This window comes from Giraffa tippelskirchi, chromosome 3 (assembly GCF_054371585.1).
Source record: "Giraffa tippelskirchi isolate mGirTip1 chromosome 3, T2T-mGirTip1v1.2.pri, whole genome shotgun sequence".
Taxonomy (NCBI): Eukaryota; Metazoa; Chordata; class Mammalia; order Artiodactyla; family Giraffidae; genus Giraffa; species Giraffa tippelskirchi.
The window spans coordinates 183,579,837-183,600,360 of NC_137277.1; the positions used below are offsets into that span (position 1 = coordinate 183,579,837).

Genomic DNA, 20,524 nt, shown 5'->3' on the forward strand with positions numbered 1-20,524 from the left:
CAGCCAACGTGAATCCAGAAGGATGAGGAGAAAAATCTAAATTCGTGCAGAAAGCGGAGGGGAACATCTGGCTAATATCTAAGTGGGTACATAGTGCTTCAGGGCACTACATGACAGTTATTTGTGTCTGTCTCTCTTCCTAGCCTGTGAGTTTCCCAGGGCAGGGAAAAGGATTACTCATTTATCTCTCACTTTGTTGCCTGATGTATAGATTGTCACTGTTGTTTAGTTGCTCAGTGTCTGATGAATGAATAAGATTTGTGACTTTGCCACTTACTTCCCAAATCACTTTGAATAAGGTCCTTTCCTTCCTAAACTTCAGTGTCAAAATCTATAAAATGAGGAAACAGATTCTGTATCAAGTGAAGGAACCCTTGTATTAAAATGGAATTAGGGACTTTCCTGGTGGTCCAGTGGTTAAGACTCTACGCTTCCACTGCAAGGGGTGTGGGTTCGATCCCTTGTTGAGGAACTAAGATCCTACATAGGATCCAGAAAGAAAAAAATGGAATTAGTGGCCAAGGGATGGAGGGTTGGGCTAGCCCTGGTTGGAACATCTCAGGGTCTTTAGCAACATGCTATGCTCGGGGGTAGGCCTTATCTGGGGAGCTGCCCAGGACTCCAGAGGAAGGGATGAACTTATTTAGGTCAGTGAGAGGGCACTGGCTGTTAACCCCACAAATCCCAGTGGCCCCCTCACTCCTTACCAGCCTGCTATAGGAGGAGACTAATTTTTGGGGGAAACTCTGGGTACCAGTCCTGCCCCAAGCCTGCCCACGAACAAGCTGTTCTTGTTTACGACCCCTGTCCCAAGGGAACAGCGACTGCTCATCCTTACATGTGATCTGAGAGGGTTGGTCTTTCAGGCCTGGAGGAAACTCAAGCTTCACCAGCCACTTGGCATCGGAATGCTCAGCTGGTCTCCTCCTGGGGCTCATGTGACCAGGGTCCAGCTATAAATATCAGAGGGGCCTCAGACCAAGGCAGAATTTGGGCGCCAGGAGAGGAAGGCAAAGAGGCTCCAGGCGGGTATTCTGTGACAAAGACAAGACCCCCAGGTCTGCTTAGAGCAAAGCAGGTGAAGAAGGCAGCCAGGTGGGTCCCCGCGTCTGTCCCCAGGACAACATGGATTATAAGTCGAGCCTGATCCAGGATGGAAGCCCCATGGAGAACCTGGAGAAGCAGCTGATCTGCCCCATCTGCCTGGAGATGTTTACCAAGCCGGTGGTCATCTTGCCCTGCCAGCACAACCTCTGCCGGAAGTGTGCCAATGACATCTTCCAGGTCAGTGCTGGGCCTGGCATAGAACCGGGGCCCTGGGCAGCTACTCAGTCTTCCTGTGATGAAAGCTAAAAGAAAACTCTCTTAGTCCGGAACCCTTCCAAACTGGGCTTGTTTTTTTCCCCCCTCTGAAGTGAACCCCTGCAGAAGTCTCTGGAAGGGGTCGACGGGGCTGGGGAGGCAGCTCTGGCTGACCCATTCCTTCTCCATGACGCACTTGTCCCCTCCCCACCCTGCCTGTGGCTACCCCACCCCTGTCCTGAGCACCGCAGTTGACTCTCCAATCAGGAGTCAAATGCCTCAAGTGATAAGTGGGAGAGGCAGGCAGAAAGGAGAGAGAAACCAGACCCCAGGGGCTGGAGCCAGCTCCGCGGTGGCAGGGGGCCCAGATCTTTAGGAGGAGGGTGGCTGAGAGGTGCTGGACAGTAGAGGCCTCTTCCCCTTGAAACTGTTTCCTATAATGGGGTGCAGGAAGGGCTTCATCTCCTTAAGCAAAGGATGGGAGTGGGTGTCCATCCTGGCTGGGAGACAGGCCTCAAAGTTCCCCGGAAGCACTTTACAGAATGTTCTCTATTTTTTCTTTAAAGTAGCAGCCCTAGAAGCTGGCTCTAATTATATGCCCGTTTCATGAATGGACAAACTGAGGTTTGATGAGAAAAAGTTGCTCACCCAAAGTCATTCTAAGAATTACTGTGACTTGACCCTTGGTCTGTTGACCTCCAAACCTCTTGATTCCTTAGCTGCTTCTTGGGTGCTCCCTGTGTAAGTAGGGGGCTCTCTCATATTAGGAAAAAAGTGAAGTCACTCAGTTGTGTCTTTGTGACCCCATAGACTGTAGCCTGCCAGGCTCCTCCATCCATGGGATTTTCCAGGCAAGAATACTGAAGTGGGTTGCCATTTCCTTCTCCAGGGGATCTTCCCCACCCAAGGATCGAACCTGGAGTCTCCTGCACTGCAGGCAGACTCTTCACCATCTGAGCTGAGGGGAAGCTTTAAGTTGTGTGGTTTGATAAGAATGGTGGTAGTGATCAAGGGGGAGGGCAGTCGGAGGTCAGAAAGGGAAGAAGCTGAGGAGGGAGCCCAGGCCTCACCTCCACCCCTGTCGTCAGCAGGCTGCCAATCCCTACTGGACCGGCCGGGTTGGCTCCGCGGCCATGTCTGGAGGCCGTTTCCGATGCCCCTCCTGCCGCCACGAGGTGATCATGGACCGCCACGGAGTGTACGGCCTGCAGCGGAATCTGCTGGTGGAGAACATCATTGACATCTACAAACAGGAGTGCTCCAGGTCAGTGCTCCCTTCACGGGGAGGCCATCCCCCTGCCTCGGCCCATCCTCGGAGTCCAGCGCTCGGGGCCCCATCCAGCGCTTCACCTGCTCTGGATCCAGTCCCCTAGCTGGAAGAGCTATGCCAACCAGTCCAGAGAGCTGTCTCCCCTAGGCGTGAACGGAGGCTCATCTTATCCCCCAGCCCCGGCTCTCGGCGTTATCCAGTGAATGGCAGGGGACCCAGACATTAGGCTGTCCTCCTGGAAGATACTGAGACCAAAATCAGGGAACAGATGAGATGTGGGAGGGAGACGGAGGGAGAGGGAGGCACTGGAGCCAGTTAAGCGGCCCTGATGAGCAGAGACAGAGCCCAGTGAGAAAATAGCCAGTTTCTCTATAACGATAACAACAGTGCCAAACACCAGGAATGCTTCCTGCTGCTGCTTCATAGCAATTCTATGGATTAGCATGGCTTTCATCATCCCTGTTTCGTGGAGGAGGAAGCTGAGGCTCAAAGAGGTAAAATCACTTACCCAGAGTTTCGCAGCTGAGAAGGAGACTTGCTGGGACCCAGCCCAGCCCATCTAGCTCCAAGTCTCCCTGGTTGTGAAAGAGCCACTCGTTCTAGGGCAGAATTTGGGCCTGGTGGAGGTTGTGCTGTGTTGGGCCTCAAACTGGGGAGAGATACAGCTACCAAGGAGATCTTTACTAATCAGCATGTCCTGACAAGAGGCTGCTGACCTCATGGCCCTTGTGGTCCCAAACCTTCACCAAATACATGCTTGCAGGCAGTGTCCTGTGCCCCAAAAAGTCAACAGACTAGTCCTTGTTTGAGAAAGCTCTAACCAGAGAACTGTGTCTGCTACTCTCTGTTACTCATGCATTGTAGGATCTTGGGTGAGTCTCTGGGCCTCTATTTCCTCTGTCTCCAGAAACGGACAGTAAGATTTGTTATTGTGACTATCAAATAGGATGTTGATGGGAAGTGTTAAAGATGGCAAGTATTTATTGAGCATCCCCTGTGTGCAGTGCTGCACGAAGTATTTTCCATGCATTATCCCCATTTTAATTCTCACTGTAATTCTATAAGCCATTTTTACCCTCATTTTCTGATGAGAAAATGGAGACTCAGAGGTTTGTCCGAGCCCACTCAGCTAGGAAGTGGTGAAGCTGAGAGGGAGCCTGTTTGACTGACTCCATGGTGAACATTCTTAACTGCTACTGCCTCTCATGTTGCCGGAGTTCAACACTACAAAAATGCAACTATGTTGTTGATCATGATCATAATAATGATCATAATAAAATCAATATTGCACCAAAATAATAGCCCACCCAGAGTCAACCTAGGAAGAGGAAGTTGTGTTTGAACCCTTCCAGGCCTTTTCCCAGAACTGAATGATGACGATAGTTATTGAGGGTCTGCTCCATGCCAGGCACTGCATAATCATCACAGAGAACTCCTGCCATGATCCCAGTAGCTCGGGGGTGAAACCAGGGCCCAGAGAGGCAAAATCACTTGTCCAAGGTCATCATGAGTAAGCTGCAGAACAGCGTGGACTTGAACCCTGATGCTGGTGCCTGGGGTTGGGAGGATGGGCATCTGGGATGACGGGGGACACAGGCACCAGACCGCAAGATCTTGCCTCACCTCTGCACCTACTGTCACCCCAGAGCTCCCTTCCCAGGGGGCAGAGACAGGTGGCAAAGGGAGAGCCCTGCCAGCAAGGGGGACCCTGGGCTAAAAAATGCAAAGAGACAAGTCTGAAAAGGAGCTTATTTAAGATCTTGAGGGGCCAGTAATGCCCTGGGTGTGATCAGTCATGCAGGGTTGTTGGAGGTGAGGCACTGACATGATGGGGGATAGTTACCATTTATGACCTGCCTACCATGGCTCAGAGGTAAAGAATCCGCTTGTCAATGCAGGAGACACAGGAGACATGGGTTCAGTCCCTGGGTTGGAAAGATCCCCTGGAGAAGGAAATGGCATCCCACTCCGGTATTCTTGACTGGAGAAATCCACGGACAGCGGAGCCTGGTGGGCTACAGTCCATGGGATCGCAAAGAGCCAGGCATGACTAAGAGACTGAGCACACACGCACCGCTGTGTTAGCGGCTGGGAAATCAGAGCTGGTGTAGACCTGCTGTTGACTCTAGATGAGTGTAGAGTTAGCCGGGGTGGTAAAACCTAGACTCAAAAGATTGAATCTCAGGGAGGAAATGACCCTGAGGGAAACATAGATAAATGCCAGAGGCCCTAAGAGGAGAGAGACAAAGGGAGAAAGTCATCGCAAGAGTGTGTGTTTGGGAAGAAAGAGAAAGAAGCAACTCTGGACCCTGGAAAGACCCTCAGATTGGAAATAAAGGCTCATGCTGGGCCACTGGATGGCCCTGGGCTGCCTCTGCTTTAGTTGAGTGACTTGGGGCACACATACCACCTCCTTCTCAGAGCCTCGGTGCACATTCATGACGTGCTTGCTGATGTATTCTTTCCACCTGTATTTAATCACCACTTTCTCCGTGTCAGGCACTGTACACTGCAGATTTAGGGCTGAAGACAACAGGCAAGTTTCCCTGCTTCGACAGAGATTACAGTCTGGTGGATTAAATATAGAATTCAATGAGGCCATGAGTATAAATTGCTTTGTTGGAACGCCAGCCTGCTGTAACCAAGAGCCTGGGGACTATAATTAGAACAAATGAACCTTAGCCTCCCCTGCCCTGACTTGCTGGGCGACCTTGGGCAAGTCCATTCACCTTTCTGGGACCCAGTTTCCTCTTTTCCAGAATGTCTCAAAATGACTCTGGGATCCTGCAACTTTTTCCAGGTCCAGCACTGGCCAGGCCTGGGCCGACTCCATCACTGGAGTTTGAATCCTAGTCTTGGTGTCATTGGCTTCCTTGGTTCTGGGTCCTCAGAGAATGAAAAGAAAAGGATTCAGGACAGCCGACCTCTGAGAGCTTGGGTCGTAGATATGGGGTGGGGTGGGGGGCTCCTGGGGCCGAAGGGGGAGACAGGGACTTGAGACCCCACCTCATGACTGATGGCTCTTCTCCACTTCAGTCGGCCGCTGCAGAAGGGCAGCCACCCCATGTGCAAGGAGCACGAAGACGAGAAAATCAACATCTACTGCCTCACATGCGAGGTGCCCACGTGCTCCATGTGCAAGGTGTTCGGAGCCCACAAGGCCTGCGAGGTGGCCCCACTGCAGAATGTCTTCCAGGGACAGAAGGTACTGGCCTGAGTGACTCCCACCCCCAGCCCGCCGAGCCCGCTGGACAGATGATTCAGGATGCAGACTTGATCCCTGTAGATCTGCTGAGCTGGCCTATCAGGGATAGTCCCCCTGGAGCGACGTCCCGGGCTGCAGGGAGAACCCGTCCCGGGCTGCAGGGAGAACCGCCCTTAACTTCCCTGGGGAGATGGCTGAGCTCATGAGTCATACTTAGAGCCACATGAGGGCACCTGGGTGCGGCCCCAAGGAAGAGACCAGATGCCAGGGCCAGGTCACCCGGGTCCTCTCAGGCCATGACTTCTATAACCCAGTGTGGTTTGGGCCCCTGCTGCCTCTTCCTGTGCTGGTCACCCCTCCCCAGACCCCCCTGCAGCAAGAGGTAGCCTTCTCCCTGGGTCTCTGGGCCCGTGAGAGCCCCACCACCCAGTACATGCAATAAGCTGTGGCTTCCCATCCTAAAGGGCTTCCCAGGTGACTCAATGGTAAAGAATTCACATACTAATGCAGGAGACACAGATTCAATCCCTGGGCCGGGAAGATCCCTGGAGAAGGGAATGGCAACCCACTCCAGTATTCTTGCCTGGGAAATCCCATGGACAGAGGAGCCTGGTGAGTTATAGTCCATAGGGTCGCAAAAGAGTCGGACACGACTTATTGACTAAGCAACAACAACAACCCCTTTCTGTATTCTTTCCTCCCCTCCTTCCTCTCTTCTCTTGATCTTTCTCTTCTAGAATTCTCCAACATGTTTTTTTTTTTTTCTGGATCCCTTCATTCCTAGAACCAACCCCTCCTTGGCCAGCACACTGCTGTGTATTTGGGGCAGCTCACTTCCCCTCTCTGCGCCTCCACTGTGATATGAGGGATGCAGTGTCTCTCTGGTGTTCTCTGCTCTGAACCTGAGCTGCACCCCAGAAAGAGGCTCTTTCTAGCAGAGAAGGGAGTGAGGGTGCTGTGTTGCTGCCACTCCCACGAGGGTAGGCCCTGAGACTATTTTTGTCTCTCTTCTCCTGTTCCCCCACCCTCCCTCCCATCTAGACTGAGCTGAGTAACTGTATCTCCATGCTGGTGGCAGGGAATGACCGTGTGCAGACCATCATCACTCAGCTGGAGGACTCCTGTCGAGTGACCAAGGTGAGGGGAAGCACAGCTGGGCCCTGGGGTTCGAAGCCTCCTAGGGCAATCTGGTCTCTGGGGTGGCTTCCCTGTGGAGCCTGGAGTGTTCACACAGGGATGGTTGGGGAGGAAATGACTAATCCATTTAACCATTCGCTCACTAAAGCTTCTTGAGGACAGCTGGGTACCAGGCTCGGCCAAAGATGCTGAGGATGGGGTGGCGAGGAAGACAGACCAGGTCCCTGACTTCAGTCAATGTCCCCCCTCCAGTCATTCTCGGCATTTATTCAGCACCAGTAATTCTTAGAGCATTGTTCTCCAGTGTGCTGTAGACTAAAGCTTCTCAGACTTTAATGGGAAACTTTAAATCACTCTGAGATCTTGTTAGAATTCAAGTTCTGATTCAGTAGGTCTAGAAGGAGGCATGAGATTGTGCTTTTCTACAAGCTCCCAGGATTTGCCTAAGTTGCTTGTCCATGGACCACACTCTGAGGAGCAAGACTATAGATGCAGAGCACACTTTTCTATTTCTGCAAAAGCATGCATGATTTTGCATCTCCCCTTGAGGTGGGGACCTGGGAATGACATGGGGGGTGGTGGGAGTGATCAGTGTATTTCTGATGGATAGAGTTGTGTGAGTACAGGTTCAGAGAAGGAAGAAGGATGTTGTTATTATCCATGAGGGGCCCTCAGTCTAATGAGATGCTACTATTATACTCAGTTTACAGGTAAGGAAACTAAAATGTAGCGTCAGTGGTGGACAGCAGGGAGCCTCAATGTGGAGACCTCTAGTGGGGGAGCTGCTTCTCCATGTCTCTGAGGACCAAATGATGCAGAATTTCCCAAATCTGGTCTTGGTCCTAAAGTGGAGAAAGAGTGTGACTGGAGGGCACACAGGAGGCCCACATATGTCATCCCGCCTGACCCCAGAGTCTCCACTTTTGAGGAAAGGTGTAGCTTTCTCTATGACGCCAGCCTCTAAACATTGCTGGCAAACCCTAGCAAATGCTTTCTTATGGCTAAGGCTTTGTTTCGTGTTCTGCCAAATGGGGGTGCAGTAAATCTCTCCCAGCTCTAGACTCTTCATTCTTAGCACACCCATCCCAGGAAGGAAGGGTGGGGGATAGGAAGGAGGACCTGCGGGACGTGACTCGGAGATCTCTGTCCCCAGGAGAACAGTCATCAGGTGAAAGAAGAACTGAGCCAGAAGTTTGATGTGCTGTACACCATCCTGGACGAGAAGAAGAGCGAGCTGCTGCAGCGGATCACGCAGGAGCAGGAGGAGAAGCTCGGCTTTCTCGAGGCCCTCATCCAGCAGTACCGGGAGCAACTGGACAAGTCCACCAAGCTGGTGGAGACAGCCTTCCAGTCTCTGGACGAGCCCGGTGGCGCCATCTTCCTCTTGGTGAGCAGTCCTGGGAGGGGGTGGGCACTTCAACTCAGCAGCTCCAAGGGGCAAGTTGGGCTCCATCACTGATCACCAAAGACTATGCCTTTGGGGAAGGTATTTCAAGCTCATTCATATTTAAAGACTCAATCTCCTCATCTGTATGTGCTGTGCTGTGCTTAGTTGCTCAGTCGTGTCCAACTCTTTGTGACTCTGTGGACTGTAGCCCGCCAGGTTCTTCTGTCCATGGGGATTCTCCAGGCAAGCATACTGGAGTGGATTGCCATGCCCTCCTCCAGGGAATTTTCACAACCCAGAGATTGAACCCAGGCCTCCTGCTTCGCAGGTGGATTCTTTACCATCTGAGCAACCAGGGAAGCCCAAGAATATTGGAATGGGTAGCCTATCCTTTCTCCAGGGGAACTTCCTGACCCAGGAATTGAACCGGGGTCTCCTGCATTGCAGGCAGATTATTTACCAGCTGAGCTACCTAGCAAGCCCCTATCTGCATAGTGAGCATGTAACAATTCCTCCCTCCCTTCCTCTCAACTGATTTTATGAAGATCAAATAAAAGGATGCTTGTGAAATGGCTTTGCAAGCTGCAAAATACAGTGCTCATGTGGAGACTATTAACTGAGCACCTGCTGTAGGCCAGTCACTGAGATGGAGAGACAGATGAAAGAGACAGCCCTACCCTAGAAGGGCTTGTCGGGGGAAACATGAAGCGATCAGCTGTGAGATTTTGTAAAGGAAGAGTTAAGTTCAATAAAAATTTCCTAAGCACATACTGTGGGCCAGGCTTCGTGCTAGACATTGAGTATAAAAAGGTGATTAGAACATGATTCTCATCTTGAGGATTTCTGTGTTTAAGAGTGCTTAGATGAATACTCCTAGAATCCAAGCTTCCTTCCACAACCAGAGGGTCCTAGGATAATGACCAAGGCCTGTACAGACCATGGACAGAGGGAAAATCCAAGTTCTGTTTGGCTGAAGCCGATGAACAGGTCAAACCTGGGCAAGGGGATGGCACCAAGTGCCCATCCGCAGCACCTGGTCACGGGTTTTGCTGATTTCCTGGGGCTCCCCTTTCTGCAGTTCTAACCCTTTGCTCTTTCTCTCCCCCCACAGAGTGCCAAGCAGCTCATCAGAAGGTCAGTGTCTCCCCAGGGCTATGAGCCAAGGCTCCAGCTCCCCTCGGGGCCTCTAAGATGTTCAGAAGGCCTCCTCCTTTGCATTAGTTCTGCTGGGAGGGTCTTCCCCCGGGCCAGCTTTCCTAGCCTTTGCATCCCTGCTGTCTCAGACATCTATTCTGCTTGTGACCCGAGGGAAAATACTCCACCCTCCAGGGAAGCCTCTGAGTGCAAGGCCTGGGTGTGGACACAAGCATGCGCCCTGGTGTAAGTTGGAGCTAAAATGCCTCCTTCCTTCTCTGGGACCAGAGATCTCACTGTGCCCCTCCCCCATTTTCTCTCTGCCCCACAGCATTGTGGAAGCTTCCAAGGGTTGCCAGTTGGGGAAGATAGAGCAGGGCTTTGAAAACATGGACTACTTTACTTTGGACTTAGAGCACATAGCTGACGCCCTGAGAACGATCGACTTTGGGACAGGTAAGGGGTTATTTCCCCTGGAAGTCAGCCTCCCTCCCACTGAGCCCCATGTGGAGGCGAATACACAGCCAAACATACCCAGATATCCATCCAACCTGTACAGTCAACTTCTGGATGAGCCCAACGCAATAAATTATGTATGGGTCTGCTATAGGGAGGAACTTGGGGTGATAGAAACAGCAAGGCAACTTGGAATCAGGCAGTTCAGTTCAGTTCAGTTCAGTCACTCAGTCATGTCCGACTCTTTGCAACCCCGTGGACTGCAGCACGCCAGGCTTCCCTGACCATCACCAAATCCCGGAGCTTGCTCAAACTCATGTCAATCAAGTCGGTGATACCATCCAACCATCTCATCTTCTGTCGGTCCCTTCTCCTCCTGCCTTCAGTCTTTCCCAGCATCAGGGTCTTTACCAATGAGTCAGTTCTTCACATCAGGTGGCCAAAGTATTGGAGTTTCAGTTTCAGCATCAGTCCTTCCAATGAATATTCAGGGTGGATTTCCTTTAGGATCGATTGGTTTGATCTCCTTCCTGTCCAAGGGACTCTCAAGAGTCTTCTCCAACACCACAGCTCAAAAGCATCAATTTTTAGGCACTCAGCATTCTTTATGGTCCAACTCTCACATCCATACATGACGACTAGAAAAACCATAGCCTTGACTAGACAGACCTTTGTTGGTAAAGTAATGTCTCTGCTTTTTAATATGCTGCCTAGGTTTGTCATAGCTTTTCTTCCAAGGAACAAGCGTCTTTTAACTTCATAGACTCAGAGAGACCTAAGGTCAAATCTGGTTCTGCTACTTCCATTTTTTTTTTTAATTTATTTTTGGCGGCACTGGGTCTTCATTGCTGGGTGCGGGCTTTCTCTAGTTATAGTGCACGGATTTTTCTTGTTTTGGAGCACAGGCTTAGGGCATGCTGGCTTCAGTAGTTGAGGTGCAGAGGCTTAGTTATCCTCCTGCAGGTGGACTTTTTTCAGACCAGGAATGAAACCCGTGTTCCATGCGTTGGCAGGTGGATTCTTAACCACTGAACCACCCAGTTCTGCCACTTCTTATCTTGCGTGGCATTTTGCTGGTTCCCTCCACCTCTCTGAGCTTCATTTCCTCACTTTAAACTTAGGTTGCAAACGGGCCTACTGATAATGACCACCGAAAGATGCTGTGCAACAAATAAGACATTGATTGAGAGGCCTCTGTAAGGTACTAGCCGTATACTAGTTATTGCCTAAATCTAGTCTTAGCTTCAGCTTCCTACTGCTATAAACTTGGATACTCAGGCACCTTAATTTATCTATATTCTGTCCTTGCTTCTGTTTGTGATTACTTTCCCACAGAGTACCTATAATAATTGTGATAATAATATAGCTATAACAATAGTAAAGGAAAAATAATAAGAAAGCCTGAGGAACCAAATGGAGAACAAAGATGTTGATAGTTCGCTCAAGGTTTCACAGTTGAAAGGTAGCTAGTTAGCAACAAAGAGAGGGAAGGCAGATCCAGTTCTGTTGAATGTTGCCTTTGTTTGAGAGGTGATGCTCCAGTGGTCTGCTAAGAGTAAGAAAGAGGGGTAGGGGTCATGTAGGGGCAGGGAAGAGCTGTGAATGGGCCTGCAAGAGAAAGAAAAGCTTCTTGGCACCTCCTGTGTCTGCTCACCTGCAAGCTTTCAGAATCTGGAGTATTAAATCTATTCTCAGAAGCCCAAATATACTCTATTCTTGGATAAGGACGACATACAGCCCAAAGCTGAGGTGTCAATGAAAAGGGTTAGTCGCTCAGTCATGTCCGACTATTTGTGACCCCGTGAACTGTAGCCCACCAGGCTTTGCTGTCCATGGGATTATCCAGGCAAGAATACTGGAGTGGGTTGCCATTTCCTTCTCCAGGGGGTCTGCCCGACCCAGGGATCGAACCCGGGTCTCTGGCATTGCAGACAGATTCTCTACTCTCTGAGCCACCAGGGTAGTTGCCAGTCACCAGGGAGGTGTCAATGGACTTGGGAAAATCCATGGCTGTAGATCATCTGGGCTTCCCAGGTGGTGTTAGTGGTAAAGAACTTGGCTGCTAACACAGGAGATGTAAGAGATGCCGGTTCAATCCCTGGGTTGGGAAGATCCCCTGGAGTCACCCTCCTTAAACTAAGATATTCAAGAGTGGATCACACTCTGTGAGCTGTCTGACACTGTGAATACCTGCATTGCCTTCAGTAATCTCCCGGAGCCTCTCCGTGTCCTCACGGGTAAATGGGGAGAGTACCCATGGCTACCATTCATTGAGAACTTTCTGTGTCCTGGCCACCGAGCCCTGAACATGAATTCTGTTGTTTAATACAACAACTTTAAGAGGTAGTTCTTTTGTCATCTCCGTTTTGTAGTCAAGGCAATGAAACCAAGGAAAGGTGGGAGAATGGATCCATGACCACGTACGGCTGAGTCCTTTTGGTGTCCACCTGAAACTATCACAGCGTTGTTAATCGGCTATACTCCAATATAATATAAAAAGTTAAAAAAATAAAACCAAGGAAAGGTGAGTGACTTGCAGAGGCCACATGGGCAGTAAGTGCAGGTTCCACCAAGGGCCATCTGGGGATTGTATGAGGCAATGCGTGTACAGTCCTTAGCACAAGTTAGCACTTAGCACATAGTAAGTTCTCAGCAAATGCTGCTATAAGTAGTTAATTATAATAATGGTTTCAGTTCAGTTCAGTTCAGTTGCTCAGTCATGTCCGACTGACTCTTTGCGACCCCATGAACCGCAGCACGCCAGGCCTCCCTGTCCATCACCAACTCCCGGAGTCCACCCAAACCCATGTCCATTGAGTTGGTGATGACATCTAACCTTCTCATCCTCTGTCGTCCCCTTCTCCTCCTGCCCTCAATCTTTCCCAGCATCAATGAGTCAACTCTCAGTTTGGAGGAATTAACTCTTTCAAGCCTCTCTCCAGATACTCTTGACAAATACTCTGAGTCTGTACTGACCCCTTCAGGGCACCAAAAGGAGAAGCAGCTTGAGAGGGCGTGGGGAAGGGGCCTGTTCCCTGTTAGTAGAGCTTGAAGGCGAGACCACAGGATGGGAAAGTGAGCACACAGCTTGCACCATAGTCACCATCTGGGGCTCAGTTTCAGACACCTAAGGAGTAGATGGCCCCTGAAGGGCTCCACCTTGTATCCATGCCCCTGTAGGCTAAGGAATGCGGGAAAACTGGACAAGGAGTGTGAGGCAAGCAGATTTCAAAGACTGAGCAAACTCCTTTAGGATAAGGGCTCTGATTCCTGATAACCAAGGCATTTTCCTGTATTTTTCCAGCTAATGATGCTCTGTGTGCAGAGATACACAGTCTGGGTATGCATTCCCAGGGTCCCCTCTGGTCACAGGCAGATCAGGGAAGAGATGCTGCTGCTACTGGAACAAAGGAGGTCTTGAGCCTCCCTGCCTTGGAGGGTGTCGGAGGAGGGAGGAGGGCGGGGAAGGAGGACCAAGCCCATCACCTCCTGGGCCCCTGAGGTCACCACATGGCCCTTTGATCCTGACTGGACAGTGAGAGACTATTTTTTGGGCTCCAAAATCACTGCAGATAGTGACTGCAGCCATGAAATTAAAAGATGCTTGCCCCTTGGAAGAAAAGCTATGACCAACCTAGACAGCATATTAAAAAGCAGAGACATTGTTTTGCTGACAAAGGTCCATCTAGTCAAGGCTATGGTTTTTCCAATAGTCATGTATGGATGTGAGAGTTGGACTACAAAGAAAGCTGAGCGCTGCCGAAGAATTGATGCTTTTGAACTGTGGTGTTGAAGAAGACTCTTGAGAGGCCCTTGGACTGCAAGGAGATCCAACCAGTCAATCCTAAAGGACATCAGTCCTGAATATTCATTGGAAGGACTGATGCTGAAGCTGAAACTCCAATACTTTGTCCACCTGATGCAAAGAACTGACTCATTGGAAAAGACCCTGATGCTGGGAAAGACTGAAGGCGGGAGAAGAAGGGGATGACAGAGGAGGAGATGGTTGGATGGCATCACAGACTAGATGGACATGAGCTTGGGCAAACTCCAGGAGCTGGTGATGGACAGGGAGGCGTGGCGTGCAGTGTATGGGGTGGCAAAGAGTCAGATACGACTGAGCGACTGAACTAAACTGGGTGCCTCCAGCCTGGATCTCCCTTGAACTTCTCCTCTGAGACACCAGCCCCAACCTAAGGCGATTGTTATTTGTCACACACAGATGAGGAAGAGGAGGAGTTCATTGAAGAAGATCATGAAGAGGAAGAGTCCACAGAGGGGAAGGAAGAAGGTGAGATACTCATCTACCTCCACTTATTCATTCATTCAGTGACAACTTGAGATCCCTACTGAGTGACACTGGGATGCTGTTTCCGGTCCCCAGTAGGGGTTTTAAACCCTTTTTAAGAGTTTTTAAGGTAAAATTAAAAAGAGATTTTAAGGTAAAATCCTGTTCCCTTTTCTCTTAGAGAACTCCCCACACTATTCATAATAAAGAGTTCTCACTTTACCTCTAAATGACCTTCCTAAATGGCAAGTGACACAGTATAACAGAAGTCATAGAGAGCGCTCAGGCTTGGCTCAATATTCAAATTTTTAAAAATTAGTTGTCAGCATTTTTTAAATTAGTAGTTTTTTTTTTTAAGGAGCTTTTGTTTTTTTAAAGAAGATTTCAATAAAGAATTTGGATTTTCACTTTGTGAAAATTTGGAAAGAGTGAACAATGCTGGGGTTTCCCTGGTGGCTCAGTGGTAAAGAATCTGCCTGTAATGCAGGAGACATGGGTTCGATCCCTGGGTCGGGAAGATCCTCTGGAGAAGGAAATGGCAACCCACTCCAGTATTCTTGCCTGGATAATCCCATGGACAGCAGAGCCTGGTGGGCTATATAGTCCATGAGGTCACAAAAGAGTTGGACATAACTGAGCAACTAACACTTTCATTTTTCAGCCGTCTATAGTTTTTTTGCATTGGATCTGCAATCCATAGCATTCAGGCAGCTAAACTCTCTTTTGATTTTAAAAAGAAGAGGTCAGGCAGGAATTTGGGTTTGATAATTTTTTCCCTGCAGCTTGGTGAGCCCTGGATCCTCCTGAGTTCCCATCTCACCTTGTTTTTCTTTGTCTTTTTCTTTCAGGGCACCAGTAAGGAGATGCTGAGGGAGAGACCCTCTAGGTGCAGAGGGACTGGGGAGGGTGGGGATGGGCCCAGCTGCCTTAGTGACCGGCCCAGGGTGGGAGGGGTCAGTGCCTCTGGCCGGGCAACGGGGAGGTGTGTCTCCTCTCTGCTCAGAGAGCAGGAACTAGGAGTAGGACCCCACCGCTGTGTCCAGCGTTGTGAACCGGAATTGGAAACGTGCTTGAAACAACCACACTGGATTCTTTTCTACGTTGGTGCAAAATGGAATATTTTGTACATTTTTTAAATGTGATTTTTGTATACTTGTATATGTATGCCAATTTGGTGCTTTTTGTAAAGGAACTTTTGTATGATAATGCCTGGTCATTGTGTGACTGGCAATTGTTATAAAGGAGGGAAGGAAGCCAGGTTGATACAGCTGCCCACTTCCTCTCCTTGGTGGGAGGACTTTATAGCACTCACAGGTCCCGGAAAGGATAATGTACTGTATTTCAGTGTCTATACCCCACATAAAGGACGGTGACCGAGTCTGTGTTATATGTTGTTTTAATAAACGCACAGCGCTTTCTTCCAATTATTACCAAAAGAGCTGGGGTTTCATTCAGCCTGTTTTTTTCCAGGGAGGAGAGTTCAGGGTAGACGGACAGAAAGCCTGCTAGGAAATGTAAGGCAGGAAATAGACAGTAATGGCAAAACCCCAGGTTTCTATCCCACCGAACAAGTTGTCCTTCAACCTTGCATTTCCCAGTGAGAGCTCCTTGGAAAACTGGCCCTGATAGGACCCTTCAGAAAAGGTTTCATTCAATGCCTTGTTCTCTGGTTCGCTAGAAAACACAGCCTGAGGCAAACAGTGACTAGTTCAGCTACATTCCCAGGACAGCCAGAATGAAAGGAAGTGGAAGACAGGCAGGAAAGTGAAGTGAAGTGAAAGTCCCTCAGTCTTGTCTGACTCTTTGTGACCCCGTGGGCTATACAGTCCATGGAATTCTCCAGGCCAGAATACTGGAGTGGGTAGCCTTTCCCTTCTCCAGGGGATCTTCCCAACCCAGGGACTGAACCCAGGTCTCCCACATTGCAGGCAGATTCTTTACCAGCTGAGCCACCACCAGGGAGGAAAGCAAATTACCGAGCTGGCCATAGCTTCACCAAGAACTGCTTGCTCAAGCATGGGAGATGCTTCTAGCAGGGCAGAAAGAACAATGTACCTTGAACAGTTCATCAGTAGGAAGAAGGGGGAGACTTGTCTACTGGCTTCTTTCACCTCCCATCTCTTAGGATTGGAGTTTGCCTCCCAGAGCGTCAATGCCGCGCATCCCTTGTGTCACTTGACCCTTTGGGCAGCTGTGGGGGACGCTCAAGTGCTGTCAGCTGACTCTGCAGGTGGTGAGAGGAGCCTCCAGGTCTTGTGGGGTTGGGCGTAGGTTTTGTGCTGGTCTCAGCTTATTAATGACTAATGTGGTTAGACCGGCCCTCGTAATTCTAGTTAATTTCAAGATGCCTTTAAGTACTAAGCAACAGGAAAGTTTAAAAAATAAAGGTTTATGACTTACAAGATCTGGACATTACACAGCATACCACGTAGTGAGTTCACAGGTGGAGAGAGGGAGGGATAAAGCATGGGCCTGTCTTCTGCTTCTTTTGGGGTCGAGGGTGGGGGCCTAGAGTTTCGAAGGCTCATTATTGATGAATTTAAAGCATAAGTGGGGGGTTTTAAAGTGTAGGAAGAGAAAAAGAAAAGCAAGTGACCCAAATTGTCAGTTAGCCAAATCAACTAAGATTGCGAAAACAGACGAATCTCAGCGGGGAGAGGCGCCCAAGGTGTTTGCTAGACATAGGCCCCTTAAAGTGGTTGCCTCTTTTAAAATGGATGGCAATCAGAGCTTAAGTCGGGCACTCGCTTTACAAAAAAGCAAATAAAACAAAATCTGTCAGGGCTTATGGTTAGAGGGCTAGAGCTGCTGCTGCCCCCACCATGGTGGTGACCACGGAGGCTCTGCTTGAGCCCAGATTTACTCCAGAGAAGGCCAAGCCAGCCACCTATGCTAGGGCATGAGATGATGACAGTGGCTGAAGCAACATCAGGCTCTCCAGGATAAAGGGGCTGGGAGAGAGGTGAGGCTGAGTCAGTCTGAGGCAGGTGCATCAACTGGGTCTGAGACCCTTAAGATTCAGGAATTTGAGGAACACTGCAGAGTCCATCCCACCCTTTTTGACATTCAGAACTCAGTAGCAACTTAAGGGCTCTGTGCAGTCCTGCCATAAAGTTCATGGTGTTTGTAATACCACCCGATCTTTAAAGCTCTTAATGTTTTAGGATGTTCTATCCTAAGGGAAATCAGTCTTGAATATTCATTGGAAGGACTGATGTTGAAGCTGAAACTCCAACACTTTGGCCACCTGATGCAAAGAACTGACTCATTTGAAAGGACCCTGATGCTGGGAAAGATTGAGGGCGGGAGGAGAAGGAGACGACAGAAAATGAGATGGATGGCATCACCGACTCGATGGACATGGGTTTGAGTAAACTCTGGGAGTTGGTGATAGACAGGGAGGCCTGGTGTGCTGCAGTCCATGGGGTTGTCATAAAGAGTTGGACACGACTGAGCGACTGAACTGAACTGATCTGAATGTTTTTTGGTGGATTAAACATCGAACCCCAGCATTTCCCAACTTACTCATTCATGTGACATCCTCTAGAACTAGCCCTTCTGTGTAATTCAACCTTATGAAAATGCATTAAACCCTCACACCTCTGCCCATTTTCACTTCTGGGACTTTTTCCAAGGCTAACTTGATCCCTAACTGTGAATTTCAGGGAATCAAATTTTGCTTCCATTTCCAGTCCTTTCTCAAGTTCTGAAGCAGGAGTTTAAAAAAAAAAGTGTAACATATTACATACAAAAGGGATTCCTTGGTGGTCCAGTGGCTAAGACTCTGCGTTCCCAATGCAGGGGACCACAGTTCAATCCCTGGTCAGGGAACTATATCCCACACTCTACTGAAGATCCCATGTTCCATAGTTAAGACCTGGTGCTGCCAAATAAATAAATAAAATACTTAACAACAACAACAACAAAAACCATACACAAGTGCACAGAACTAATTTCAGAGTTATATAAACTATTATATACTGAAATCTGGTGCTGCTACTTAGCAGACCAGGGAAAATGAGTATTATATGTTTAACTGAATCACTTCGCTATATGTCTGAAACACTGTAAATCAATTGCACTTCAGTTAAAGAAAAAAGATAGAATAAAAGAAAAAAAAAACATTACCAACCCCTAGGGACTCTTCATGTGTCTGCCTCCTGCTTGGATGTAGCTACTATCCTTTTTTGACAGTCCCACACTTTTTCTTCATAGTTCTAAAATATCCTCTTATAGAAGCCTGAAGGAATTTGAGGCCAGGAGAGAAGATTCCATCTCCTTGAAATCACAAAAATCAGTGTTACAACCAGTCCACATTCTACCTCTAGAGTTCCCCAGGTTACTGGTCATGTGTGAGATAAGCATATCTATCCACTACCTTGTCACTTATCAGAGGGAGGGGGGAGGGCAGTCAAGGCTCTGTAATCAGAAATGTGAACTCCAGGGAGATATCTGATATTGCAAACAAGGGAATCTCTAGTTGCCACACAAAGGGCACTTGCAAACCAGAACACTCAAAGGTGGTATGAAGTCTTCCTGATCAACAAGTTTCTTTTAAGATCATGCTGCAAAGAAATTGGCTTCAGAGGGGTTACTCCGTAAATCTTGAATACAGTTTTGGCGGCTGCATTAGAATCACCAGAGGTTTATTTTTCCCTAAACCTTTCATTCTGGGAAATTTCAAATGTACAGAAAAGTACAGGGAATAGTATAACATACCTTCCTTACTCACTACTCAGTTTCAATAGTTACTGACATGTTTCTTCTCTATCATTACTCCGTCTCCTCACTGTGATTATTTTAAGGCAAATTCCAGGTGTCATGTAACCCGTTAGATAAAGGTTCTTTTAAAATCATAACCATTATACCATTAAAAATATACCATACAAATAGCTAAAGAAAGAAGAGAAGCAAAAAGCAAGGAAGAAAGGGAAAGGTAAACATAGAGTTCCAAAGCATAGCACGGACAGACAAGAAGACCTTCTTCAATGAATTGTGTATAAAACTATAAGAAAACAACAGAAGGGGAAAGACTGGAGATCTCTTCAGGAAAATTGGAGATATCAAGGAATATTTTGCTCAAGATGGACACAATAAAAGACAGAAACGCTAGAGACCTAGTAGACACTGAAGAGATCAAGAAGAGATGGAAAGAATACACAGAAGAACAGTGCAAAAAAGATCTTAATGAACCGGATTTTTACGATGGTGTGGTCAGTCATCCAGAGTCAGACATTCTGGAGTGCGAAGTTAAGTGGGCCTTAGGAAACACTGCTGTTAGTAAAGCTAGTGGATGCAAAGGAATTCCAACAGAACTATTCAAAACCCTAAAGGATAAGGTCATGAAGGTGTTGCATCCAATATGTCAGCAAATCTGGAAGACCCAGCAGTGGCCACAGGACTGGAAAAGGTCAAACCTCACCCCAATTCCCAAGAAGCGTAGTACAAAGGAATGTGCTAGCCATCAGACAATCACACTCATCTCCCATGCTAGTAAGGTCATGCTTAAATCTTGCATGCTAGGCTTCAGCATTATGCGAACCAACAACTTCCAGATGTCAAAGCTGGCTTTAGAAAAGGAAGAGGAACCAGAGATCAAATTGCCAACATTCACTGGATCACAGAGAAAGCTAGGGAATTCCAGGAAAACATCTACCTCTGTTTCATCGGTTACACTAAAGCCTTTGACTATGTGTATCATAATGAACTGCGGAAAGCTGTTAGAGTGATGGGAATACCAGACCATCTCACCTGTTTCCTAAGAAACCTGTATGCGGGTCAAGAAGCAACAGTTAGAATCCTGTATGGAACAACTGATTGGTTCGAGATTGAGAAAGGGGTATGACAGCGTTGTCTGCTGTCACCCTGTTTGTTTAATCTATACGCTGAGCACATCATGAGAAATGCCGGGATGGATGAGTGACAAGCTGGAGTCAAGATAGGCAGGAGAAACATCAACAACCTCAGATATGTGCATAATACCACTCTAATGGCACAAAGCAAAGAAGAACGAAAGAGCCTCTTGATGAGGGTGAAGTAGAGTGAAAGAGCTGGCTTAAAATTAAATATTAAAAAAAACTAAGAATGTGGCATCTGGACCCATTACTTCATGGCAAATAGAAGAGGAAAAGGTGGAAGTAGTGACAGATTTCCTCTTCTTGGGATCTAAGATCACTGCGGATGGTGACTGCAGCCATGATATCAGAAGACAATTGCTTGTGAGCAGGAAAACTATGACAAACTTAGACAATGTGCTGAAAAGCAGAGACATTACTCTGCCGACAAACGTCTGTATAGTCAAGGCTATGGTCTTCCCAGTGGTCATGTATAGTTGTGAGAGCTGGA

General features: G+C 48.4%; 1 protein-coding gene across 11 annotated transcripts; it reads left to right on the plus strand.

The window, feature by feature from the left end:
* The first annotated feature begins 985 nt into the window (after positions 1–985).
* On the plus strand, positions 986–15,615 carry TRIM63 (tripartite motif containing 63). Of its 11 annotated transcripts, none has more exons than XM_081586598.1 (9): positions 986–1,288; positions 2,394–2,566; positions 5,609–5,777; positions 6,819–6,914; positions 8,068–8,301; positions 9,413–9,435; positions 9,767–9,891; positions 14,114–14,182; positions 15,028–15,615. In XM_081586598.1, exons 1-9 carry the CDS (start codon positions 1,271–1,273, stop codon positions 15,036–15,038), a joined length of 918 nt encoding a protein of 305 aa, XP_081442724.1. In that variant the 5' UTR covers positions 986–1,270; the 3' UTR covers positions 15,039–15,615. The 11 variants fall into 11 exon arrangements, 8 of the variants coding, with proteins under 8 accessions (XP_081442724.1, XP_081442718.1, XP_081442720.1 ...); XM_081586592.1 differs by having other exon boundaries at positions 986–1,284; positions 2,391–2,566; XM_081586594.1 differs by having other exon boundaries at positions 986–1,284.
* The last annotated feature ends 4,909 nt before the right edge of the window (positions 15,616–20,524 follow it).

What these genes read in the sequence shown, in the direction of transcription:
- TRIM63 (XM_081586591.1), top strand. Translation starts at nt 1,126, where the DNA reads ATGGATTATAAGTCGAGCCTGATCCAGGATGGAAGCCCCATGGAGAAC. An exon ending in TACAAACAGGAGTGCTCCAG is followed by an intron (nt 2,567 to 5,608) that starts GTCAGTGCTCCC and finishes TCTCCACTTCAG; the next exon opens with TCGGCCGCTGCAGAAGGGCA. An exon ending in ATGTCTTCCAGGGACAGAAG is followed by an intron (nt 5,778 to 6,818) that starts GTACTGGCCTGA and finishes CCTCCCATCTAG; the next exon opens with ACTGAGCTGAGTAACTGTAT.